General features: G+C 32.3%; 3 protein-coding genes across 5 annotated transcripts; 2 read left to right on the plus strand and 1 right to left on the minus strand.

The window, feature by feature from the left end:
* The first annotated feature begins 4,949 nt into the window (after positions 1–4,949).
* Positions 4,950–6,181, plus strand: LOC107924150 (transcription factor MYB73). Its single transcript, XM_016854459.2, has one exon. The coding sequence runs from the start codon at positions 5,053–5,055 to the stop codon at positions 5,995–5,997; it is 945 nt and encodes a 314-aa protein (XP_016709948.2). The 5' UTR covers positions 4,950–5,052; the 3' UTR covers positions 5,998–6,181.
* A 1,042-nt stretch (positions 6,182–7,223) lies between these two features.
* Positions 7,224–11,678, minus strand: LOC107924149 (protein MRG1). The gene is made up of 11 exons (XM_041080702.1): positions 11,415–11,678; positions 11,085–11,138; positions 10,921–10,934; positions 10,170–10,315; positions 9,911–9,946; positions 9,359–9,399; positions 9,125–9,226; positions 8,941–9,020; positions 8,535–8,704; positions 8,263–8,347; positions 7,224–7,652 (listed from the first exon to the last, which is right to left on the minus strand). The coding sequence occupies exons 1-11, from the start codon at positions 11,550–11,552 to the stop codon at positions 7,556–7,558; spliced, it is 963 nt and encodes a 320-aa protein (XP_040936636.1). The 5' UTR covers positions 11,553–11,678; the 3' UTR covers positions 7,224–7,555.
* Positions 11,679–13,508: 1,830 nt separating this feature from the next.
* On the plus strand, positions 13,509–20,283 carry LOC107924649 (WD40 repeat-containing protein HOS15). 3 transcript variants are annotated; one of them, XM_016855185.2, is made up of 14 exons: positions 13,509–13,764; positions 14,740–14,885; positions 14,995–15,367; positions 15,549–15,655; positions 15,785–15,831; positions 16,384–16,534; positions 16,655–16,718; positions 17,044–17,202; positions 17,286–17,407; positions 18,041–18,115; positions 18,322–18,375; positions 18,641–18,714; positions 19,424–19,498; positions 19,655–20,283. In XM_016855185.2, exons 1-14 carry the CDS (start codon positions 13,704–13,706, stop codon positions 19,872–19,874), a joined length of 1,728 nt encoding a protein of 575 aa, XP_016710674.1. In that variant the 5' UTR covers positions 13,509–13,703; the 3' UTR covers positions 19,875–20,283. The 3 variants fall into 3 exon arrangements, with proteins under 3 accessions (XP_016710674.1, XP_016710675.1, XP_016710677.1); XM_016855186.2 differs by having other exon boundaries at positions 13,521–13,764; positions 15,552–15,655; XM_016855188.2 differs by lacking the exons at positions 19,424–19,498; positions 19,655–20,283 and having other exon boundaries at positions 13,521–13,764; positions 18,492–18,655.
* The last annotated feature ends 1,149 nt before the right edge of the window (positions 20,284–21,432 follow it).

A 21,432-nucleotide genomic window follows, 5' to 3' on the forward strand; every position in this document is an offset into this window, starting at 1 on the left:
TCTTCTTCTCTAGAAACCGAACTATATGAATTTTTTATTATCATAAATAAATTATAGAATTTTTTTGAGATAGTCAGTACAAAAGACAATAATCTAAGCATACAAATCCCAAATGAGTAGTTCGTGAGACAATGTTGCCTATGTTGGAACGCCTAAGTGAAGCTCAAGCTTCCTCTCAACATTTAAATGGCTTTAAAACATTTTGATTTGACTATAACATATTGCGAACATTAGTCAACATACCTAATCTAGTCACTAGGGTTACAGCTACAAATGTGTTCATAAAATCATAAATTATGCTTGTGCATTAATTCCAACATGACTTTGTCGTTGCAATTTCTTGCTACGACCACAACGCCCGCCATAAAAGAAGCATAAGAGGAGGAAACTATTGGGTACTATTGAAGTTTACCCTTGAAAGAAACCTGTTTAGGAGCTGAAGTGCTTTTACACACACAAATTTCACTTCGAAATAATACTTGAAAATTTGGAATAAATCAAAGAATTTTTATTTATGAACTACGAGTTGTAATTTTTGAAAGTCTCTAGAATAAAAAAAAAATTGATTTTTTTTCACTAAAGCTTTAATTCAAAGGTCATTTAGACTTAATTTTATATGGACATAAATTACTTTAAAAGTCATCAAAATTTGATCTTAAAATTGATGGTGAGACACTTATTCGAAAATTTGATTTAACTGACGTCATGAATCTTTCAGGCTTGAACATGAAAATGAGTTTAGAGAGAGTTTGAATACAAGAGTCTTCAAAACTATCTTGTATGAATAATTCTGTTTCAAAAATCTTCTAGGCTTAATTTTGAAGAATAAATTTTATCTTTTTAGTGTTGATGCAATTAGATTGAGAATAAAATTTTTCAAAAACTTAATGTTGGATGATAATTCCATTTAAATGACCTTCTAACACTCCAACAAATCTTACTGTTTTTGAAACGTGTGTCGGATGTGAGAATTTTGGCAATCAATTTTCCTCTCCAATTGACTCCATTGTTGGAGCAGCACAATAATAATAATTATTTTTAAGGTTAAAGAAAAAAATTATCTGACAACAAAATAAGGAGCGTGAAAAAGGAAAAGAAGCCGTCAAAGCCTCATTGCATCAAGAATGGACGGAAATTATCAAGAATTTCGTTCTTAATCTATTTCTATAATCAATTCTTATATATATTTTGAGATGCTTCTTAAATTTTGTATGTGCGAGTTTTCTTTTTTAAGATTGCAATGGATTTTAAGTTTAGTTGAATTGAAATTTTTATTTTCTTTCCTCCAGATTTTTAATACAGATAAAGATATTTGATTATTTATTAATTATTATTATTAATAGTTTAATCAATTCTTAAATTTTCAACACATTGATATAAAAAATAATTAAAAAATACAATTATACAATTTAAAATGATACAAATATAATCAACATATTAAAATTTAGAGGAGAGATGTAAAATTAAAGTAGTTTTATACCTTTTTATATATTTTTTATATAATTACTATTTTAATGAATTAATCGTCATAACTTATATTTTATTTATATAGATTATGCATGTCAATTTTTATATAAATTTAAATTTTCTAAGTAATTGTTTTATCAAAAAAACTTTTAACCATTCAATAAAATGTAATATTTTAGATCGATATAATAGAGATATTGGATTGGTTCAAAAATTTATATGCATAATAAGTATCATTATATTGATAAATTTAACAATTCAATTGTTAAAATATTAATTTTACAAAAATTTATGAAAGAGTAAAAAAATATTTTAGTTTTATATCGATATAAGTGGATTTCTCCCTAAACTTTATATACTATAAACTATTGTTTTTTCAAGTAACTATATAATCTACGAATATCACAAGGTACAAAAGATGAATATGACATCATTGTTTATTTTTATATAAAATAAAAAATAGAAAAGAAGTATGTATTTGTTATACTTCCTCTAGACTCGAACACGTGTCAGCAAGCTACTTGATAAATGTTCGTAACTAACCCTTTAACTCTACTTGGACACCTCAATGACTAGCCTTCTCGGATCCCTATTCTCCATTTGGCTCTCATTATCGACAAAGATATGGACCACCCACTTTTAGGGATAGTCTGCCCGCTTAATAAGTACCTTTGCCAAGCACCCGCTTTTTAGGTGTGAACATGCCCTTAAAGATTATTAAGCCCCACCTGAGGATAACAACCTTATATTGCTATAAAAGAATGTGTCTCATGATGCACGTCCTATACAACCTCTCTACAACAGTCTATCATGTCACACTAATAGGCAAAATGACCTCTCCTATAAATATCCTTCCAAGCAATGAGAAAAACGTCATTTGAGCATTTAAGCAACCTTTGAGCACTTATCTTCCTTAGCCTTCTCCTTGCCATCTTGTCTTTTCTAACTCTCTATCTTTTAAAGTAAATCGGTCTCCTCAACACCATCACATTATCTTCCTTGTTGTACATTGCATTATTAATATTAATTTTTTCAATAAATAAATTATAAAAAATAGTTTAGTTAATTGAGAATGAATTAATAGAATTGACAATTTTTATCCTTATCATCTAGATAGTACTCTGAACAAGTATTAATAAATTAATATTCTAATTAATACATATAAATGTTGTGGGTTCAATAAAATTAAGGTGCGATGATAAAATGCAGTCATCAATGCTATCATATATGGCTATCGTGCATACTAATTAATGTGATAATTGTAAAAATAAAATAAAGTGAAATAAATAAGTTCATTTTCCTTAAAATTAATAAAATAGTATATTGTTTAAATAATTTTTAAGAGATAATTCATAATCTTGAATTGATAGCTCTAACAATCTGTTATATAAATCAATGAAATTATTTTTTTAGGAATATTGAATGAAATTCATAAATGTAGGAAATATTGGTTTTCATTTTAAGTCTCTCGTACTTTAATTAAGGTCTAGAATTCTTTTTTGAAATCAATAAAAATTGGATATATTGATGGAGCACATTGTATTATGTAGAATAGAATGTAAGTTTAAAAATTAATTATGACATTATTAAAAAAATAATCATAAACTTTAAAAAAATTAATCTTCATAAACCGTAAAATAAATATAAATAACACCTTCATCATATAAAAGAAACGTTACTTGAATACTTCAAATTTATAAGTTAAAACTTTACATATCAAGCAGGTTATGTATTATACTTAAAATTTTATATTTAAAACAAATAAAATAAAATAAAATAACTTTTATTACTTTAAGTAGTAATTAATTCAACCCATGTGGATTCAAATTACAAAATCTCTTACCCAAGTTGAAATGTGTTTGATCCACTCTATTAGCTCGAATCGGCTTATTTAATTCATGACCAAATCTACCATATATCTAAAGGTATAAAAATCAACAAATTTCTTTTCATAAAAAAATAATTAAATAAAAATAAATCAGACAAAAAATTAATTATTAATTAAAAAAATCCAACATTCTTCTCCACCATCAAACAAGTAACAGAATATGGATTCGGGGACCCTTAGTCATGATTATTTAATTAATTGATTAGTTAATTAATCACCTCTTAATGCATTCATTAATTATAAAAAAGTGCGTTGATTATTTTAGTTTGTAAAGGAAGGTGGCTGGAACAAGACGTTGAAAGTTGAAATGTGGTTAGGTTAGCAATTGACGGGGGTTTCCTTCCTTTACCGCTTCCGTACAGGTAAACCCAAAAGCAAAGAAAGCAAAAAAAGGACGGATGGAAAGCGATTGGTCACCGACAGGTGGCAGTTAAATAAGACAGAGGCCGTTAAAGGTAGTGGCAGGTTTACAGGCTGGACTTATACTAAAAAAAGAAAAAAAAAAGAGCAGTAATGATTCGCCCTCCGATTCGGCGACCAATCTTGTCGTTTTTTGCCAGCTCAGCATTTTCGTGAGCCCGTTTTTTATTTATTTAATGTTTTCAGTTGAAAATATAATATTAAGAAAAGTAAAGAAAAATTCATCACGAAAATGCTGCACAGGCTGGCGTTCTCAGTCAAAGTCAGACTCGAACCTCACCCAACCATCTTCATCTTTATCTCTTATCTTATTAATTTATTTTAATTCAAATTTTTAACATCTATTTTTTGTTTTCGTTATAAATTATTGTCCGCAGAGTTCGGTTTTGTCTCTATCTCTTTCAGAACAGTGAATAAGAAGCAACCGTATTCTACACCCTCACTTTAGGGCGCGTGTTTACACTTCTCATCACTCCAAGGAAGCTTCTTCGATATATATCTCCAATTTTTGTCTGAAACCTTTTTTTTTATGTTAATAATTTTTGTTTAAACTGAGATGATACAATTATGTGGTTTTAACTATAAAATGTTATAATAAATTACTTTTTTTAATCTATTTTAAACCTAAAATTTAAATTAAATAAATTGTAGACTTTAAAATTTATTTAGATTAACTTAAATTATAATTCGAAGACATTTAAAAGTCTCATTAATTTATAATTTAATAGATAATAAAAATAAAATTTTTATAATTAAATGTAAATAAAGCAATATATGTTATAATCATTAAAGAGTAATTAAAGCTGAAACAAACTATCTCAAACTAAAATAAAATTTTATTCAAGATCTAAACTTATTGTAGATGACTAGACCCTTTAAACGCATATAAAGCCAAAATACGCTCCGCAGAATGCAATAATACGTGAGACAAACGCTCCTATGTAGAGAGTCGCAAAAAAGCTCTAAAGAAAAAGAAAGAAATATTAAGAGAGAGTGACATGTAAATCAGTGCAATTCATATGTGACACGTGTCTATTGGCCAGCTGTATCCCAAACCCCTTTTCCCAACCGCTTAACTTGAACAGTCGGTGGCCATAACGTTTCTCCTCACCGTTTCAACCGGTTACTTAGCTCTCCTCTCTTATATAACCCCCCTTCACTTTCTCGTTGTTCTTTTAAGCTCCAAATAGAAACCAGGAAAAAAGAAAAAGCCAAAAACCCGATATTATATCCAAAAGAAACCAAAATTTTATTTGCATGCTTTTAAATTTGATTTCATGGCTGTAACAAGCACATCAAACAGAAAAGAAATGGATCGGATCAAAGGTCCATGGAGCCCCGAAGAAGATGATTTGCTTCAAAAACTAGTCCAAAAATATGGACCTAGAAATTGGTCTTTGATCAGCAAATCGATCCCGGGTCGGTCCGGGAAGTCCTGTCGGCTCCGATGGTGCAACCAACTGTCTCCGCAAGTTGAGCATCGGGCCTTCACCCCCGAGGAAGACGAGACCATCATCAGAGCTCATGCCCGATTTGGTAACAAGTGGGCCACAATAGCCCGACTCCTCAACGGTCGTACGGACAACGCCATTAAAAACCACTGGAACTCAACGCTAAAACGTAAGTGCTTGTCGGTTGGGGAAGAGAGTAATTTCATTACACATGGTGGGTATGACGGTAATTTGGGAGGGGAAGGGAAGCAACAACCGTTGAAAAGATCAGTTAGTGCTGGGCTTTACATGAGCCCGGGGAGCCCATCTGGGTCCGATTTGAGCGATTCCAGCGTCCCCGTTTTATCATCTTCACACGTGTACAAGCCCATCCCGAGGACCGGCGGAGTCAGCGTTGACGTCAATGTTATGCCATTACCTGGGGTCGAAGCGGCGGCGTCTTCTTCTAACGATCCACCGACTTCACTGAGTTTGTCTTTACCTGGGGCTGAATCGTATGAGTTGTCAGTTTCAACCCTCCCAGTTACCGAGTCTACTCAGACGAGGAACGAAGCAAAAAATGATGGAAAGGGAGGCGAGGTGATGGGGTTCAGTGCGGAGTTTATGGCGGTGATGCAAGAAATGATAAGAATGGAGGTGAGAGATTACATGGTTCAGATGCAACAGCAAAACGGTGGCGTTTCGAGAGGAGAGGGAATGGGGATGTGTTTGGATGCGGGGTTTAGGAATGTTTTGTCTATGAGTCGAGTTGGGGTTAATAAGATTGACTAAACTCCATATTGTGAAAAAAAAAACCCAAAAAAGAATGGTCTTTTATTTTGTTTTGGTTTTCCCCCCTTAATAATTGTTATTAATGTACAGAGAATGAGAAAGAGATGGGTTTAAAGAGAAGTTGAGAAAGAAAGAAAAACGGACTTTTAAAAATTAAATGACAAAAATCCCTTGAATTTCAATATCCAAGCTTGGTTAAATTTATACCCTACAGAATTTTTACGTGTATAACTTCTAAAGATATTTTCATATGTAAATGTGAGAATTTCTCAAATTGGTAAACAAAAGGAGACGATTCATGCATTGGGTTTCATATTGAAATCAGGAACTGAAAACTAGACGAAAGATAACTGGACTAACCGCCTATTTACTAAGGGCGAGTTTAGTTGGGAAAGTAGCAAGGCTGCCACAGGAATACAACAATGCTTAAGTTGAAACATGCGCAGCTTTTCTAAGACACCATGGTCTCGTGGACACTGTTCTTTTTACTTAGACTGACTAGGAGTCGGGATGGTTCCTCGTTGAAAAAATCATTTTTATTTTTCTTTTCTCTCCATACAACATAAATGAAGGCATGCCACGCTTGCTCAAGGGTAATAGTGATCAAGGATTTACCTTTTAGGTTGGTAACAGCTCAGTGCAGCCTAGGATAATGTGGCTCCTGGTCTCTTTCCTGATAGCATTAAAAGACAATGCCCATCCCCTACAAGCCCCCATCGTGCTAGCCTATATTGTTGGGAGTCTATTCAAAACTGCCGTCCAAGAATGGGGGACCAAATCACTCTCTGCCATTCAACTTTATCCTTCATCGGCCTTGACCATCGCAAACTTTTGACACCATGTATTTATCCCCAAGAAAGGGCCATATCAAAGTGCCGCTCACTTGCTTCATGATCTGTTGTGCCCATTGGCCTCTAACTGCGAAAGCTTTCGCCAATCCCCGCTGCTGTCTCTTTGAACAGGGACCTCCCAGACATCCTATTCCTTAGCAATGCATTTTTTCACACATTCAACATGGTTAAAATGGATTTATTGATGATATTTGATTCAACCAATTCGATTTAATTGTGTACGTTAAAGAACTATATTATAAAATTTGCTGCGAGTAAAGAAACACCATTTGTAGGCCTTGCAAGGTGAGGATTTACATTGCAGGAATTAAAGATGAAGCAGCTTCTAAGCCCTTCAGAATGTTAGAATACTAATTTGCAGCAAAACGTTGAACATATCAAAAATCAAATTTCGTTAAACCTATAACAACAATCATTAACAAAAAAAGGTTCCAGCAGAAAAAAAAGGGTAGAAAAAAGAGAGGCTACGGCAACTTCTCTCTAACAATTTTACGAAATATATCCGATTAATTCACCTAGAAGCTCGAAAGGGGGAAATGGTGTAAAACAAAGAATAACAAATTCTATTGTTACAACAATTCTATGCTGTCTGTATCAAATCAAACGTCGGCATATCAACCGATTACCTAATTCTGCCACTGATTTCATATTTTTTCTTGGAATTAAAATTGTGAAGATGGCAATGGTAGCATAGTTCAACAGCTGCTTTAGTCATCATCTTTTCCTTTCCCCTTACCTTCTGAAACTCCCTTAGGTCCATCATATGCAGAAAGAAAAAGGGTACTCTGGTTCTTTTGCAGAAACCTGCATTATGTAAGAATTATTTTTAAATTTAATAAATATGAACTAAACGGAAATTTTGAATAGGCTCCCGTTAAAGAACTAAAACAATAGGAATACAATGCTATGTGTGGTTAGAGAGAAATCGGTTAGACTGTATATGAACACCAATGAAAAGAAGCTGTGAACAAATGTATTTGAAAAATATGCATATGTTAACAAAAAAAGAAAAAAAAGAAGAGGAGGTATTTATAGTCCTTCCAAACAAGAAAAGTTTCAAGAAAAGTTATGTTCTTGCTCTTCATTTTTCTTGAAGTACTCATGTCTGACATGTATCCAGACATAGTACAAGAATATGACACTCCAAGAATCTTCCAAATAAATAGAAAAAAGTTAGAAAATTGTGTATATGAGAAATCAAGAAATGTTTTGGTTAGACTAGGAACAAACAGTTTACAAGAGAAAATAAAATTGAAAAGAACCAATTGTAGTTGTATATTTTAATTAGATGCCAAGGTGAAGATAATGATGCAAACTTTTATGTCTCCTTCAATGAATATAAATGAAAGCTTAAAAGATAGAATGCTCTCAAATAGTAGTATAAGGTAAAATAGATGAGGGGGAAAGTCGATACTTGAGAAAATCCATTAACTTCTGTTGCAAGCGAATAAGTGTTTCCTCTTCAATGTTCACATATGCCAATAACTCAGGAAACTTAACTGCAAAGACAGGAACACGTTAGTCCTGGGTTCTAGAGATCAATAAAATGCTTTACACATAATTAACAATAAAGCTAAATGAAATGCATGAAATAGCACATTAGGTAAAACGTAATCTCCAACAGTGCATAAAAGATGAAAGTAAATTAATGCATTTGAAAGTTCTAAGTCTGACAGATGGCCGTACCAAAGAGGCGTAGTAAATGTTCAGCACCATATATCGTTGATGGAGAGACATCATCGTGGACAACTTCATTGTATTGTTGGCGCTCTTTTTTGTATAGAAGCATCACAGGCAAAGCTTTGTCGAAGTAACAGCGAATTCCCTTCAATATTTCTCCAACTGAATTGGTCATTCTGTAACCACAAAGAAAACAGTCATTGTCACCAACTCCACTCTAAGATTAGCCTTTTATGAAGAAAACATCTAAACAAATGGATTTAAGAGGATGTCAGATAAATTCAGACGGAGAGTAGAAAGCAGCAGTAGAGAACAAAATAATTATTGCCAAAATAGGAAATTACTTATTCAAGAAAACAAGTTCTAGCATAACTTTATCATTGTTGTTTTAGTGTGAATGGATTTAACTTACATGCCATCCTTCTTTGATCTGTATTCAAGGTATTTTGTCAAGATATCATCAACATTTGGTGATCGGGGAAGTTTAACCAGCTGTAGAAAAGAAGGATTATTTACACAAAATCAGTTTATTAGTTTACCATCCAAGGGTATCAATAAATGGTGCACAAACAAAGTCACTACAAAAGTTATTGCACCTTATCCTGTTGAGTAACAAAATCCCAATCATCAACCAGCTGCTTCTTTAGGGTTGATGGAATTTGGATCTTGACAAGCTTTTCCATGGAGGAGTTGTCCTTCTAACGGTGATTAAAACACATGTTGAAAAACAAAAACAAAGGGTAAGAACCAACAGATACAGACCAGAAATAAGGGGGGGGGGGAATAATTTCTTGAGAGCTGTAATCAATTAATCATTATACAAACTAGACCTCAACACCTGAGTCGCTCTTTCTCTTCCTCCCTTTTGGCGCTGCAATAAATATAAAACATTAACCACTACTAGAAAAGGTTAACGACTTTGCAAGCTGTCACAATGACAATAGTACTTAAAAATTGATAATAGACAAAATATTAATCTAAGGGAACGCTGAAGCAGACCATTAGGAATCAATGGTTCGCTCAATTTATGTATCACATACAAATGTGAAATAATCAAATATAGACAATGAGCCATCAATGCAACTGCAATAGCCTGTTAAGTTTTTTTTCCTCCTCCCAGAACTCCGGCAATTTACCGTTAATTCTAATATGTTAAGGAAATTTAAACAACCAAATGCCATTAAAAAAATCATGTCCGATCGATCTGAATAGGATAAGAATACAACTCGAACTTCAGACACCATAGAACTAGGAAGTCACGTGAGAATATCAAAATCAAGGAAAGTGCTTTATGGGACCCCCTTAAGAAAGGATAGGAATCCGCTAACAGTAGAGAATATTTACTCCACAGATGGAAAGAAAATAAATGTAAATAACCTTACCTGTGTTCTTCAGGTCCTCTTTATCCGCTTTTGCATCTACAAAAATAAAAGTGGAAGCAAATTAATTGCATCAATTAGCAAATAAAGGCAAATAGTAAAGAAACATGCACGTATGTAACCCAAAATACACAAAATGGATCACCTAATGGGCAACCGAACTTATAAACATGCACATATGTATATGTGCACATGCAAAATGAAAACAATGATTGCGCATTCGCAAATAAACAAGCCAAGAAGTAGAAAGAGTAAATCTTACCAGCAGAGCTTTTTGGCTTGGACTGACTTGATCGTCCAGACTTTGAACTTTTATCAACACCCTGTTTTTTGTCAAGGGCTTGCTGCTTCATGACATTCTCTTCAGTCAGCTTCATCAGCCGATCGGCACCTACCCATTCGTCCCAACTGTGCAAGGTGTTGAAGCCATAGTAATGATTTCCATTTCCCTCTTCCGGAATGGGGATGTATAAATCAACGAAAGAAAACATTTACTAGTACTATATAGAGTTGTGGATTACCTTTCAGGACTCCATAAAATATAAATGAATTATCACCCAAAAAAAGCTAAAGAACAAAATATATGCAATGTTTAAATAAAGCAAAACCTTCTCTCCCCTTTTTAAATTTTACTTTCTTTTTTCTAATGTTTATAATGTTTACAACCATAAAAAGGGAAAAGAGAAGAATAAATGATTAAACATAATATTTTTGCTCGAATACATGACACGATCCCAGATTTAATTTGAGGAATGCCTACCATGATTTGAAAGCACAATGCCACTTAAATGTTAAATGAGAATCACCAAACAAACAGATATTCTAGACTTCTGGTGCTTGAAGGAATGAATTTTCGAAGTAACTTAACACTAGGTTTTACCAGGACACCGCTCAAATTAAAAATTTAATATGCAAATCAACAAAAAGAAGAATTCAGATAATAAATCAATAGATAAGCAAAAATAAGGAGATAACTTAGCTTCCGAGAAGAGCATATTATCAGACATACTCACTTTTTATTCCAACCCTGCAAACAGCAACGGAGATATCTCTTAATACCATAATAAATGAGAAATATTCAGCTTATCATACTTAATCACACTGAAACTAGATTAACCATTATATTGAATTTCAGATATAATATGCATATATAGAAAACCAAGGCAAGTATACTTACAAGGTAATGAACAAAGTATTTCCATTCTTTCTTCCGAAGCTCCGCTTTTTGAACCTAACATACAAAATCGAAATTATCAACTGCATAAACCCTAATTTCACCAATCAAGTCCCGAATGTTCTAAATATATACTCTAATGACCTAAGAAACCACTTGATTAACTTCAGTTTCAGATTACTTAAATCAACAACCAAAAACGGGATAACTATCATACTTAAAAGAAAATCGAAGCGAACCGATACAAGGCCAAAGTTCGAAAGGAAACGACGGAGTTAATTCAGTTTAAAGCAGCTGAAAAGAGAAACAAGGAAAAATGAAGAGATACTATGCCTTGGCTTCGTAGATACGAGGGCCGTGATAGGCGAGGACACGTTCACCCTCAGAGAAGAGATTGGAATTGGAAGGAGGGGTATCTCCGCTCGACGTATCGCCGTCGGTCGCCGTCTCCTCCTTCGACGAGCTTCCCATTTCTTTCTTTCTTTTAGTTTCTCTAATTTTTCTAGCTGACAGAAAGAGAGGGAAAAGAGGCTGATCTGTTCACCACTGCTTTGTTCTTTTCCTTTTTTTTTTACTTTTTTGTATTTACGGCTTTTCGTTTTTCACAAAAGAGGATTTTATATATGGTTTTTCTTATGTTTGAAATGAAATGTAGGTAGCTGTTCCGGACGATCCATTTGGATAGTCGATCTTTGAATAAAATTATCAATTAAAAAAAAGTAATTAACTTTTTTTTTCATTTAATTGAGCAGTTAAATTTTAAAAAAAATGCTTACAAAAAATCTTTAAACTTCTTCAAGAAAAGATAATAATTTTTTTTACTTAGTTAGGTACTTAAATTTTCAAAATACATTAAAAAGATTTTCAAAATTTTTAAAATAATAATTAAGCTCATGCTCTTATTAAAAATTAAAAAAAATTATAAAAAATGAAAAATAATAAATTTTAGAAAAATTATTAAATTTTAATAAGAATATAAAAAATTTAAAATTTATTAAAATTTGGAATTTTTTTATAAAAATTATAAACAAATAAAAAATTGTAATTTTATAAAAATCATAAAAAAATATTAATGACTCTTAGTTTTTTTCAATTAAAGTCATCACATGTTATAACACAGCGTGACATGTGATGAAAAATAATAAAAATAAATAAAAATAAACAAAAGTTAAAGATAAATTATAAAAAATATTTTTTTGGTACGATAATTTTTATAAATTTTTTAACAAAATTTATATTTCTTTACATTTTGTATAATTTTCTTACGACTTTATAAAATTTTACAATTTTTATATTTCTATATATTTTATAATTTTTAATAAATTTTTAATATTTAAAATTTTTTATTAAAATTTAATAATATTTATAGCTTTATTGATTTTAATTTATTTTTTTTCTATTTTTTAATTAAAGCAGATGCTTAATTGCTTTTTGTGAAAAAAGTTTGAGGGTCTAATGTATTTTGAAAGTTTAAGTATTCAATTGAGTGCAAAAAAATAAAGGTTTAATTACTTTTTTTAAAAGATTAGATAAATTTTTTGATATATTTTGAAAGTTTAAGTATTTAACGAGTGAAAAAGAAATATAAAGTTAATTTTTCTTTTTTGAAAAAGTTTGAAGAATTTTTGGATCTTTAAGCCTAAAATTAAATTACATCTTTAGTGGATTGTGTCGGATCGTCAATCCGGATTTGAATTATTTTTCACGCCTTTTTACTCAATTCGGGTTTTTTGGTTTTCCTTTTTTGGCTTAATAGTTGTTTAAAAAATATTTTTATATTGACTAATATATTTATATATAAAAAAAGCCTCTTAGCTATTAGATTTTGTTGAAGTCTTGTGTTTTTTTTTCATCAAGTAAGCCTTTACATTTTGTTGATGTAGTTGTTAAAGGTGGTTTCAATTTATGTTTAGTTTTAGTTTCGGTTATGTAGAGAATTCAAAAAGGTTCACAAAATTTAATAAAAATATACACTAAAAAAATATTTTTAGTATTTTGACTTTGATGTGATTGGAACTCATGCCGTAACCTATCTCAATATGTGTTTAGCATTTTGGACATGGTAATCTTACATATTAAAATATTACTAAAGAATTTTAATAAATTATTTTTTATTAAAAATTCATAATATTAATGAATTTAAATATTATTTAAATATATATTTTTACTTTATAATATCATGTTTAAAATAAATATTTTATTTTTTTAAAAATCACTTTTCATAAGCTTTTTTTCACAATATTATTTAAAACTAATGAGAAATTAACCCTAAAAAGCACTTACGAAAAACAATTCTCAAGTGTAGAAACAATGAAGAACTCTCCCAGCTATTAAAGATAATATAAATATAACACAAATAAATAAATTATATTGGGCTATCATAGTTTGCTCTTAAAAATAATATAAATATAACACAAATAAATTATATTGGGTTAATCCGGTTATGCAGAAGCCCAAGGAATCAGGGCCTAACAGATACACATCGACCATTTCCGACGATAGCCTAAACGTCTCGGCTTCTGCACAAGTATAACGCTTTCACTCTCTGTGACTTTGCCGTCGCTTACCTAATGATAGCCTGAGTTTCTTTCACAGCCGTTGAGTTAGGCGACTATCGTAACTATGACCTCCATCACCTCCGTCGAATTGAATTACCTTGTATTCCGTTACCTTCAAGAGTCAGGTCAATTCAAATTTTCCTTGAAATTGTAATCTCTCGTTACTGCGATCTCTAACTTTGAAACTTTCTTACTTTTTCTTTTGTTTTAATTTAACATTCGGCGGAAATTTTCTTTTTGTTTCTCTGTGTTTGGAATTAGTAACTTTGAAATTTAAGCAGTTATTTTTATTGCACGTTTAGTATAAGAGAAAAAAAATTGGAATGCCTGAATAGTAAAGTTTAAGCTAAATTTCTGGCATTATAATATTTAGAAGTTGTGTTGTAGCTCTAGACCTGTGGAAATGGATGGTTGATATTGGCTATTATGCGGATTAGGCTTTGGAATGTCATAGGTTTTACCAGCTTGATACAATGCGGCCGGCTAGGCTACTGGATATCTTAAGATGAGAGTCCCTATATGAACTCTCATTTTCAGAAATTGAGGCAGGCATCTCCCAGTCATAGACTGTTTTCAGTTCTTTTGTGTTTATTGTGGCTGTGATCAAAATGCATGTTACTGCAGTGAATGCCGGATGCAGAGAGAGCTGAAATTATAAAATAACTTAGTGAATGTTAGTGCAAGCAGTTGCTAGTTAAATCTCTAGTCATAGTATTGAATTGATGTACTACTTAGATTTTGTATATTGACTAACACTTTTGGTAGGGTTAGTGGAAGTTAGAGGTGTTGAAAGAAAATAGTTTTTCTTTCGAGGTAGCATTTAGTAGGTTTTGAGTTTGTATCCCAGCATTTGCAGCCCCTTTCCTTATTTCCAGACTGCAGCTTCCTTTATACCAAAAAGAAAATAGTTCTTCCTTCAACCCTTTGTCAAGAGGAAAATAAGGAGAATGAAGACAGACAGATTTTCAATGTTCTGTTCTTTCCACCTCCATTCACCCCAAAAGTGGAAGAAAAGCACTTGTTTAACTTGAATTAACTGTCTTATTTACTATTTAATTCCTTATGTATTTCTTATCTTCTTTTTATCAATATGCCCGCAGGCTTTACGCATTCTGCATTTACTTTAGGATATGAAGCAGGCATTAATAAGTGTACTATTGATGGGAATTTGATTCCCCCTGGGGCTCTTATTACATTTGTTCAAAAAGGACTTCAGTACTTGGAGATGGAAGCCAACATGAGTAATGTTAGCACGCTAATTATTATTAATCTTTTTTTTTTGGTTTTTTTGGGGGGGTTGGGGGAGCAGGGTGATATCAAAAAGTAATTCATCATGGCTTGTTTTGAGTTTGCAGAATGATGTAGAAATGGATGAAGATTTCTCATTCTTGCAACCTTTGGATATAATAACGAAAGATGTAAATCAATTGCGGCAAATGATAAAAGAGAAAAGAAAGAATATCCAAAAGGATAAAGACAAAGACAAAGAAAAAAACAAAGATAAAGATAAAAATAAAGATAGAGAGATTGATCGGGAGCATGAAGCAGAGCGTGGACGAGTAAGAGAGAAAGAAAGACACAAAAAAGAGGAGCGTGAAAAGGAAAGGGAGAAGGCTGAAAGCAATAAGGAGCCTGAAAAGCAGCCTGAGGAACTTGCTGATGGAGATATGGTTATGGATAAAGAGGACAAGGATGCTATTGGACATGAAGAAAATGGAACTTCTATTGGTCAGTGAACTCCTATATTTCTTCTTGGTTTGATATCTGTTTCTTTCTATTAGCCATCATATTTTCTTTAATTAAATATTTAACAATTCACATGAAACTTGTCTTCATAATTTTGCAAAGTAGCTCTCTTGATCAGTGTTTGTGGTATTCATTTTAACTTACATTGCTTAGTTGCATTTAGTAGGACAAGAACCTATGGATATTGCTACTGCGTCAACCCAAGCATCACAGGAGGCTTGTGAAATTCCTGGCTCTGATGTTACAATTTTGGAAGGGCACACTTCTGAGGTTTGAGCATACTTGAATCTACTGATACTCTTAGATGGGCATGCATGCATTTACTATCTCTCTCTCTCTCTCTATCTCACTCTGTTTTTTTTTGTTCAATTCTCACTCTATGAGCATCTATTTTTACAGGTTTGTGCGTGTGCATGGAGTCCAACTGGTTCACTTCTTGCTTCAGGGTGGGTATTTTCTGTGATAAAAATTGTCTTATGTTGCTGGTTTGGTCCTTTATGTTTTGCTTTTTCCTCGCATTCTTTATAAATATCTAGTCCTTGGCATTTTTTTTGTTAGAACTTGCTGGTTTCTGTTGCTTCAAGGGATGTGCTGTGTGTCTTAATTGCGCAACTTTATAAGTTTTAATCATTTGATTGATAAAAGTCAAGCTTTGCTGGTACCAAGATCATTTTTGACAATTCGTCAACCCATTAGATAAGTGGTCTGTAAACATAAGTGCAATTTGTGCATTCTTCAGTTGTATGGCTGTAGGATCTGTGGTCATGTCTCTTCTTGCTCTATGCTAAGAGTCCCATTATGAGTGACTTGATTCCTTTTGTTGTTTTCTGTTGATGTTTATGTCAACCTAAGTTTCTATTGATATGTTTGTAGCCTTTTGTTTTGATCTTAGTTGTTGGATGTCTTGACAGCAGTGTCACTACTCAGTTTATACATTCACAAAGTTTTTACATTTCATTAAATTACTTGCAATGAACTCTTATTGCATCAATTTCTAGGTCTGGAGATTCAACGGCTCGTATTTGGACAATAGCTGATGGGCTTTGCAAATCTGGTGCACAAAACAGTCCATTAAATGTTCTAGTGCTGAAGCATGTAAAAGGAAGAACCAATGAGAAGAGCAAAGATGTGACGACACTTGATTGGAATGTGAGTTCTGTTATTGTTGGGGGTTTAAGTTGCCCATAAACTTTTGTTTCTGTTAAGTACAGGTCACCTACAGAGTCCAACACTTTATTTTCTCAAATCTTATTGTTTACCTGTATTCAGGGTGAGGGATCATTGCTTGCTACAGGTTCATATGATGGTCAGGCTAGAATTTGGACTACAAATGGTAAGTCATTGTGGATTATTTTATTTATGCCTTTCTATATCTTGCAATTAAAGGCATGGAAAATCTATTTTGTTAAACTAGCCCTTGACTTGGTGTTAATACCAACCCAATTTTTCTATTTTCTTTTTTATGCTCGTAACAAATTTTTTAAATTAAACTTTTAGCTTGTTACCCAGTCAGCAAGAGATTTATTTCTGTTTTTAACTGAATTTAATCTCTTAGCATATTATAATTACATTGTTGTATGCTTTTTACTGGTAGGGAGAATTCCATGTCTTAAACTCTTCCCCTATTCCTTCTCTCTGTCAATTATTTCTTGCTTTAGGGGAACTAAGGTCTACTTTGAGTAAACACAAAGGGCCTATATTTTCTCTGAAGTGGAACAAGAAGGGTGATTATCTTCTTACGGGGAGTTTTGATAAAACGGCAATTGTGTGGGATGTAAAGGCAGAGGAATGGAAACAGCAGTTTGAGTTTCACACAGGTTGGCACAAAACTTTAGGATTTTGCTTTTAGTTGCAGAACCAATATTCATTCATCCAGCATATCTTCTCTTTTACCTTTTAGGTCCAACCCTTGATGTTGATTGGTGCAACAATGTTTCATTCGCGACAAGCTCCACTGACCATATGATATATGTTTGCAAGATCGGGGAAATCCACCCTATTAAAACCTTTGCCGGGCATCAGGTTTGTTGTCAATTGTATGAAATGCATGTCTACTACTGCCTGTAATGTCTTCTTCAAGTGCATGTCTCTCCACACCTATTTTTCTTTTTCTTTCTTCCATTTATACTTTAAATTTTGTTACCTGCATTAGGTCTGAGATCAAGGTTTAATTTTAGGGAAATGCTATGCTATACCGTCCCTCTTGTATGCTTCAGCTGATGTAGCCATCTTTAATACATCTCACAGTTGTTGGTTATAGACTTTAGTTTCTCTTTCTCCCTTAAATTCATCTTTCTGTACCTTGTCTCCTACATCTTTTCCTTCCTTCTCAATTCTATAATTTTTGTTATTTGCATCTCTGGTAAGGTGTTAAGATGTTTAGTTTATATATTTCAAGCCATTTTCAAGAACAAAAAAGGAAAAAAATCATCTTCACATTCCTTTACATTTTTCCCTTTTTTCTTTTTCTGATAAATAATTTACTAGGAAATTTTTACAACAATGAAACTAAGCCTTAAGGTATCTGTAACTTGCCAGCCATGAGCTTTAATTAGCAACTGAAAACAGTTTTTCATTTTGGATTTTGATAAGCAAAACTTTTGAAGTGAATTGCATCTCTGCTCTTCTATTCACATATTTGAACGTCCATTTCAGGGTGAAGTAAATTGTGTCAAATGGGATCCAACAGGTTCATTATTAGCCTCTTGTTCTGATGATATTACAGCAAAGGTTTTTACTCATCCTTTTATCATCAATTAAGATCCTTCATTACATGTAATATACAGTTTCATCGAATTGCATTTCTTTTTCTTTTCTTTTTTTGAAAAAGTTGAAACAATTTGCCAGCTTTCTGGAATATGTTAGCTTGTTACCCTCTTTTTTGCTGGAGCAGCTTTATGTATTAGTGTTTCAACTTATAGAAAGTCTGGGTGCAGATATGGTGTATGAAGCAGGACAAGTATGTTCATGATCTGAGGGAGCATTCTAAGGTACTTTGAACTTTTTATTTTTTTCAGTATAATCCATTTGTTAGTATTCCTGGCTGCATTCATTTATGTCTATGTTGCTCTGACTCTTCATTTTTTCAACATATACTCGGACAAAGGCATGTGGATATGATCCTATAAGGACTCCCAATTCATGAAAATCTTCAAAAATTGAACTTGCCTGTGCCAGACACATATTGGACTCACGTGCGAGTCCGAGTGACAGAGATTATTACTTTATGGAAAATATTGAACAACTGTTCTGCAGGAGATATATGCCATCAGATGGAGTCCTACTGGGCCCGGGACAAACAATCCTAACCAACAGTTAATTCTTGCAAGGTAAAATTTAGGTATAATAGAAATTGTTTTAGTTTCTATTTTGCCCGTTCCTGATTTGTGTGCACATCTTTCATATGTTCATTATTAGGTCTAACATTTGAAGCCATTAGATAGACCAACATGACTTGGCATGCTCAAGTAGAAAAATACTATCCATGCATTAATATTTTCAAGCTTGACTTGATTGAGGTTACTGATAAAGATGTAAATTTTTTAATTGAGATTTCACGAAATTTGTGTGTGTTTGAGGAAGGGATTGGAAAAAGTTAAAGAAGTTAAGCTATTTTTCGGAGTTGCAACAATATTGCAGTATCACCTGACTTAACCTCAAGGAGAAAAGGGAGAATCCAAAGGAATACATCTGTTTAATACATTAAATGTTCATTCTCTTCTTCTGTTGATGTGAAATTGAATATGTTTTTCTTTTTTACTTGGGTTCGGGTGTGTCTGATATTAGTGTAAGACATGGGTATGTTTAACTTTTTTCATATATTTGGAGGGTACTTGGACGGTCATATCGTCATATTTATGTCTGACTATATGTTGGACATTGATACTTAAAGCAAAATGAATAAAAAGAACAAGAGCTGCCTTTTGTAGTTCCGAGGTTCAATGGAATTCATTTACGGTGTAGACTGCCTTTTACAAGAGCTGCTTGGAATCTCCGTTTAGTATTTCTCAACATTCTCTTCATCTCTTTTCTATGTAGTGCATCATTTGACTCCACTGTGAAGCTGTGGGATGTGGAACTTGGGAAACTTCTCTACAGCTTGAATGGACACAAGTACCATCCCTCTAATCCTTATTCTCCATTTGTTTTTTCTGTTTAAATGATGGAACAGTCAATACTTGTTCTAATCGTATATTATATGATCACTATAAGCCTATTCAGGCAGTTTTATGGTTTTCTTTCTCAAGTTTCTTTTCATTAAACTGCCAGGGATCCTGTATACTCTGTTGCATTTAGCCCTAATGGAGAGTATCTGGCCAGTGGATCTCTTGATAAATCCATGCATATTTGGTCCTTAAAAGACGGGAAGATTGTAAAGACGTATACTGGCAATGGGGGTATATTTGAAGTGTGTTGGAACAAGGAAGGTGACAAGCTTGCTGCTTGTTTCGCAAACAATACACTATGCGTCTTAGACTTCAGAATGTAATAACCAGAATATCACTCCATTCCTTGAATTCAAGCAACTTGTATTGAAAGACGGCATGTCGTGTGCTCGTCAATAATTATTATGTATAGGTACCTACGTATTTTTGGTTTGAATGATTAGGGAAAACTGTAACTAGTGTAGGCTGGCATTTTCGTGGATTAGGCCATTACTAACTAAATTAAGTAGTAGTTGTCACGGTCATGTCTGTTGCAACCGTCAAGTGTTTGATTCCTGAAAACAGCCTTTTTTGTGCAAAACAAAACGAAGGCTGGTGTGTACATGGCATTCATTGTAAGAACTAGTGGTAGTGTTGCTTCACTTGCAGTTTACTAAATGCAGTGAAACACCTTCATGCATTTTGCTTGTTGACACTCCCGTTTTAATTCCAATGCTTTCCCGATTTCCTTTCCCCTTCGATCATTATCTATTTGGAGCAATCTTTCAAATTTGTCACGTAATTTTTTTTTTAGAATACTTTGGTATAAGGCAGTTAGCACTGTACTGGTAGGCATACCGTTTTTATCTTGTTGCTAGTATACAGATATTAGGTATATCGTTTGAGTTTATTGATATTTTTATTTTTTTATTTTTTTATTTTTTAATAAATTTTATTATTTTGGTAAAAAGTAAATTATATATTATGGGGAGAGATCCATATATATTTATAGCCTAATTTTTAGTTTCTTAGTAAACATATTATATCGGTAATGAGGTCTCGATACAAAAGCAGGGAAGAGAATGACGGTGGGATTTCAGATGGAATTACAGTGAAGAAAGAATGAAAAAAGTTATCGAAGGTGGGGAGAGTTTGATTGGTGGAAGGGAATGAAACAAAAGAATTTGATTGGTAGAAAGATGTGATAAAAAGGAAAAAATGGAGAGAGAAAGTGTGAGTTTTTAACAGAAATTTGTTGTACTTTTAGTCAAAATGGAAAGGATGTGCCGACTAATTTACTAACAACAACATATCAAATCTGTTTTAAATATAGAAATATAGATAGTATTTTAGAATATATATTAAATTGAAAATAAAAATATACAAATGTAAAGTGTTGTATTTTTATTTTTATATTAAAATTTTATTTATTTTTAATTATTTTTGTTGAGTTTATTTCACATAATTCATAACTAACTTTCTAGTTTTAGTATTTATGTAAACACTAATGAAAAAGTATCATATAATCTCATAATTATCACTTATAGTAATGTTTGTTTGGTTTCTATTTTTATTTTTATCTTTTGAATTATATTTTTATACTATTGTTGTATAAAATAAAAGTTGGAATAAGCAACCTTCAAATCATATATTTTTTGGTTAGATATTTAAATTTATTTTTTTGTCAAAATACGATATAAACTATAATTTCATAACTATTATGGACTATACTATTATATTTGTTAGAAAAATTCTTTCAACTAATTAAGAGTTGATACATGACATTTTAATAATATTAAAAATTAAATTAAATTTAAGTATTATTTAATAATATCTCTCTCACACACATATCTTCACTTTTCTCTCTCCCACTACAAATAGAGTATGAGTTTTTACGAACTC

Source organism: Gossypium hirsutum, chromosome A11 (assembly GCF_007990345.1).
Source record: "Gossypium hirsutum isolate 1008001.06 chromosome A11, Gossypium_hirsutum_v2.1, whole genome shotgun sequence".
Taxonomy (NCBI): Eukaryota; Viridiplantae; Streptophyta; class Magnoliopsida; order Malvales; family Malvaceae; genus Gossypium; species Gossypium hirsutum.

Coding starts and splice junctions, on each gene's coding strand:
- LOC107924150 (XM_016854459.2), top strand. CDS start 5,053: ATGGCTGTAACAAGCACATCAAACAGAAAAGAAATGGATCGGATCAAA.
- LOC107924149 (XM_041080702.1), bottom strand. CDS start 11,552: ATGGGAAGCTCGTCGAAGGAGGAGACGGCGACCGACGGCGATACGTCG. Junction 11,139..11,414: donor CTCGTATCTACGAAGCCAAG/GCATAGTATCTC, acceptor TTTGTATGTTAG/GTTCAAAAAGCGGAGCTTCG. Junction 9,400..9,910: donor AGAGGACCTGAAGAACACAG/GTAAGGTTATTT, acceptor TATTTATTGCAG/CGCCAAAAGGGAGGAAGAGA.
- LOC107924649 (XM_016855185.2), top strand. CDS start 13,704: ATGACCTCCATCACCTCCGTCGAATTGAATTACCTTGTATTCCGTTAC. Junction 18,376..18,640: donor ATCTGAGGGAGCATTCTAAG/GTACTTTGAACT, acceptor ACTGTTCTGCAG/GAGATATATGCCATCAGATG. Junction 18,715..19,423: donor CAACAGTTAATTCTTGCAAG/GTAAAATTTAGG, acceptor TTTTCTATGTAG/TGCATCATTTGACTCCACTG.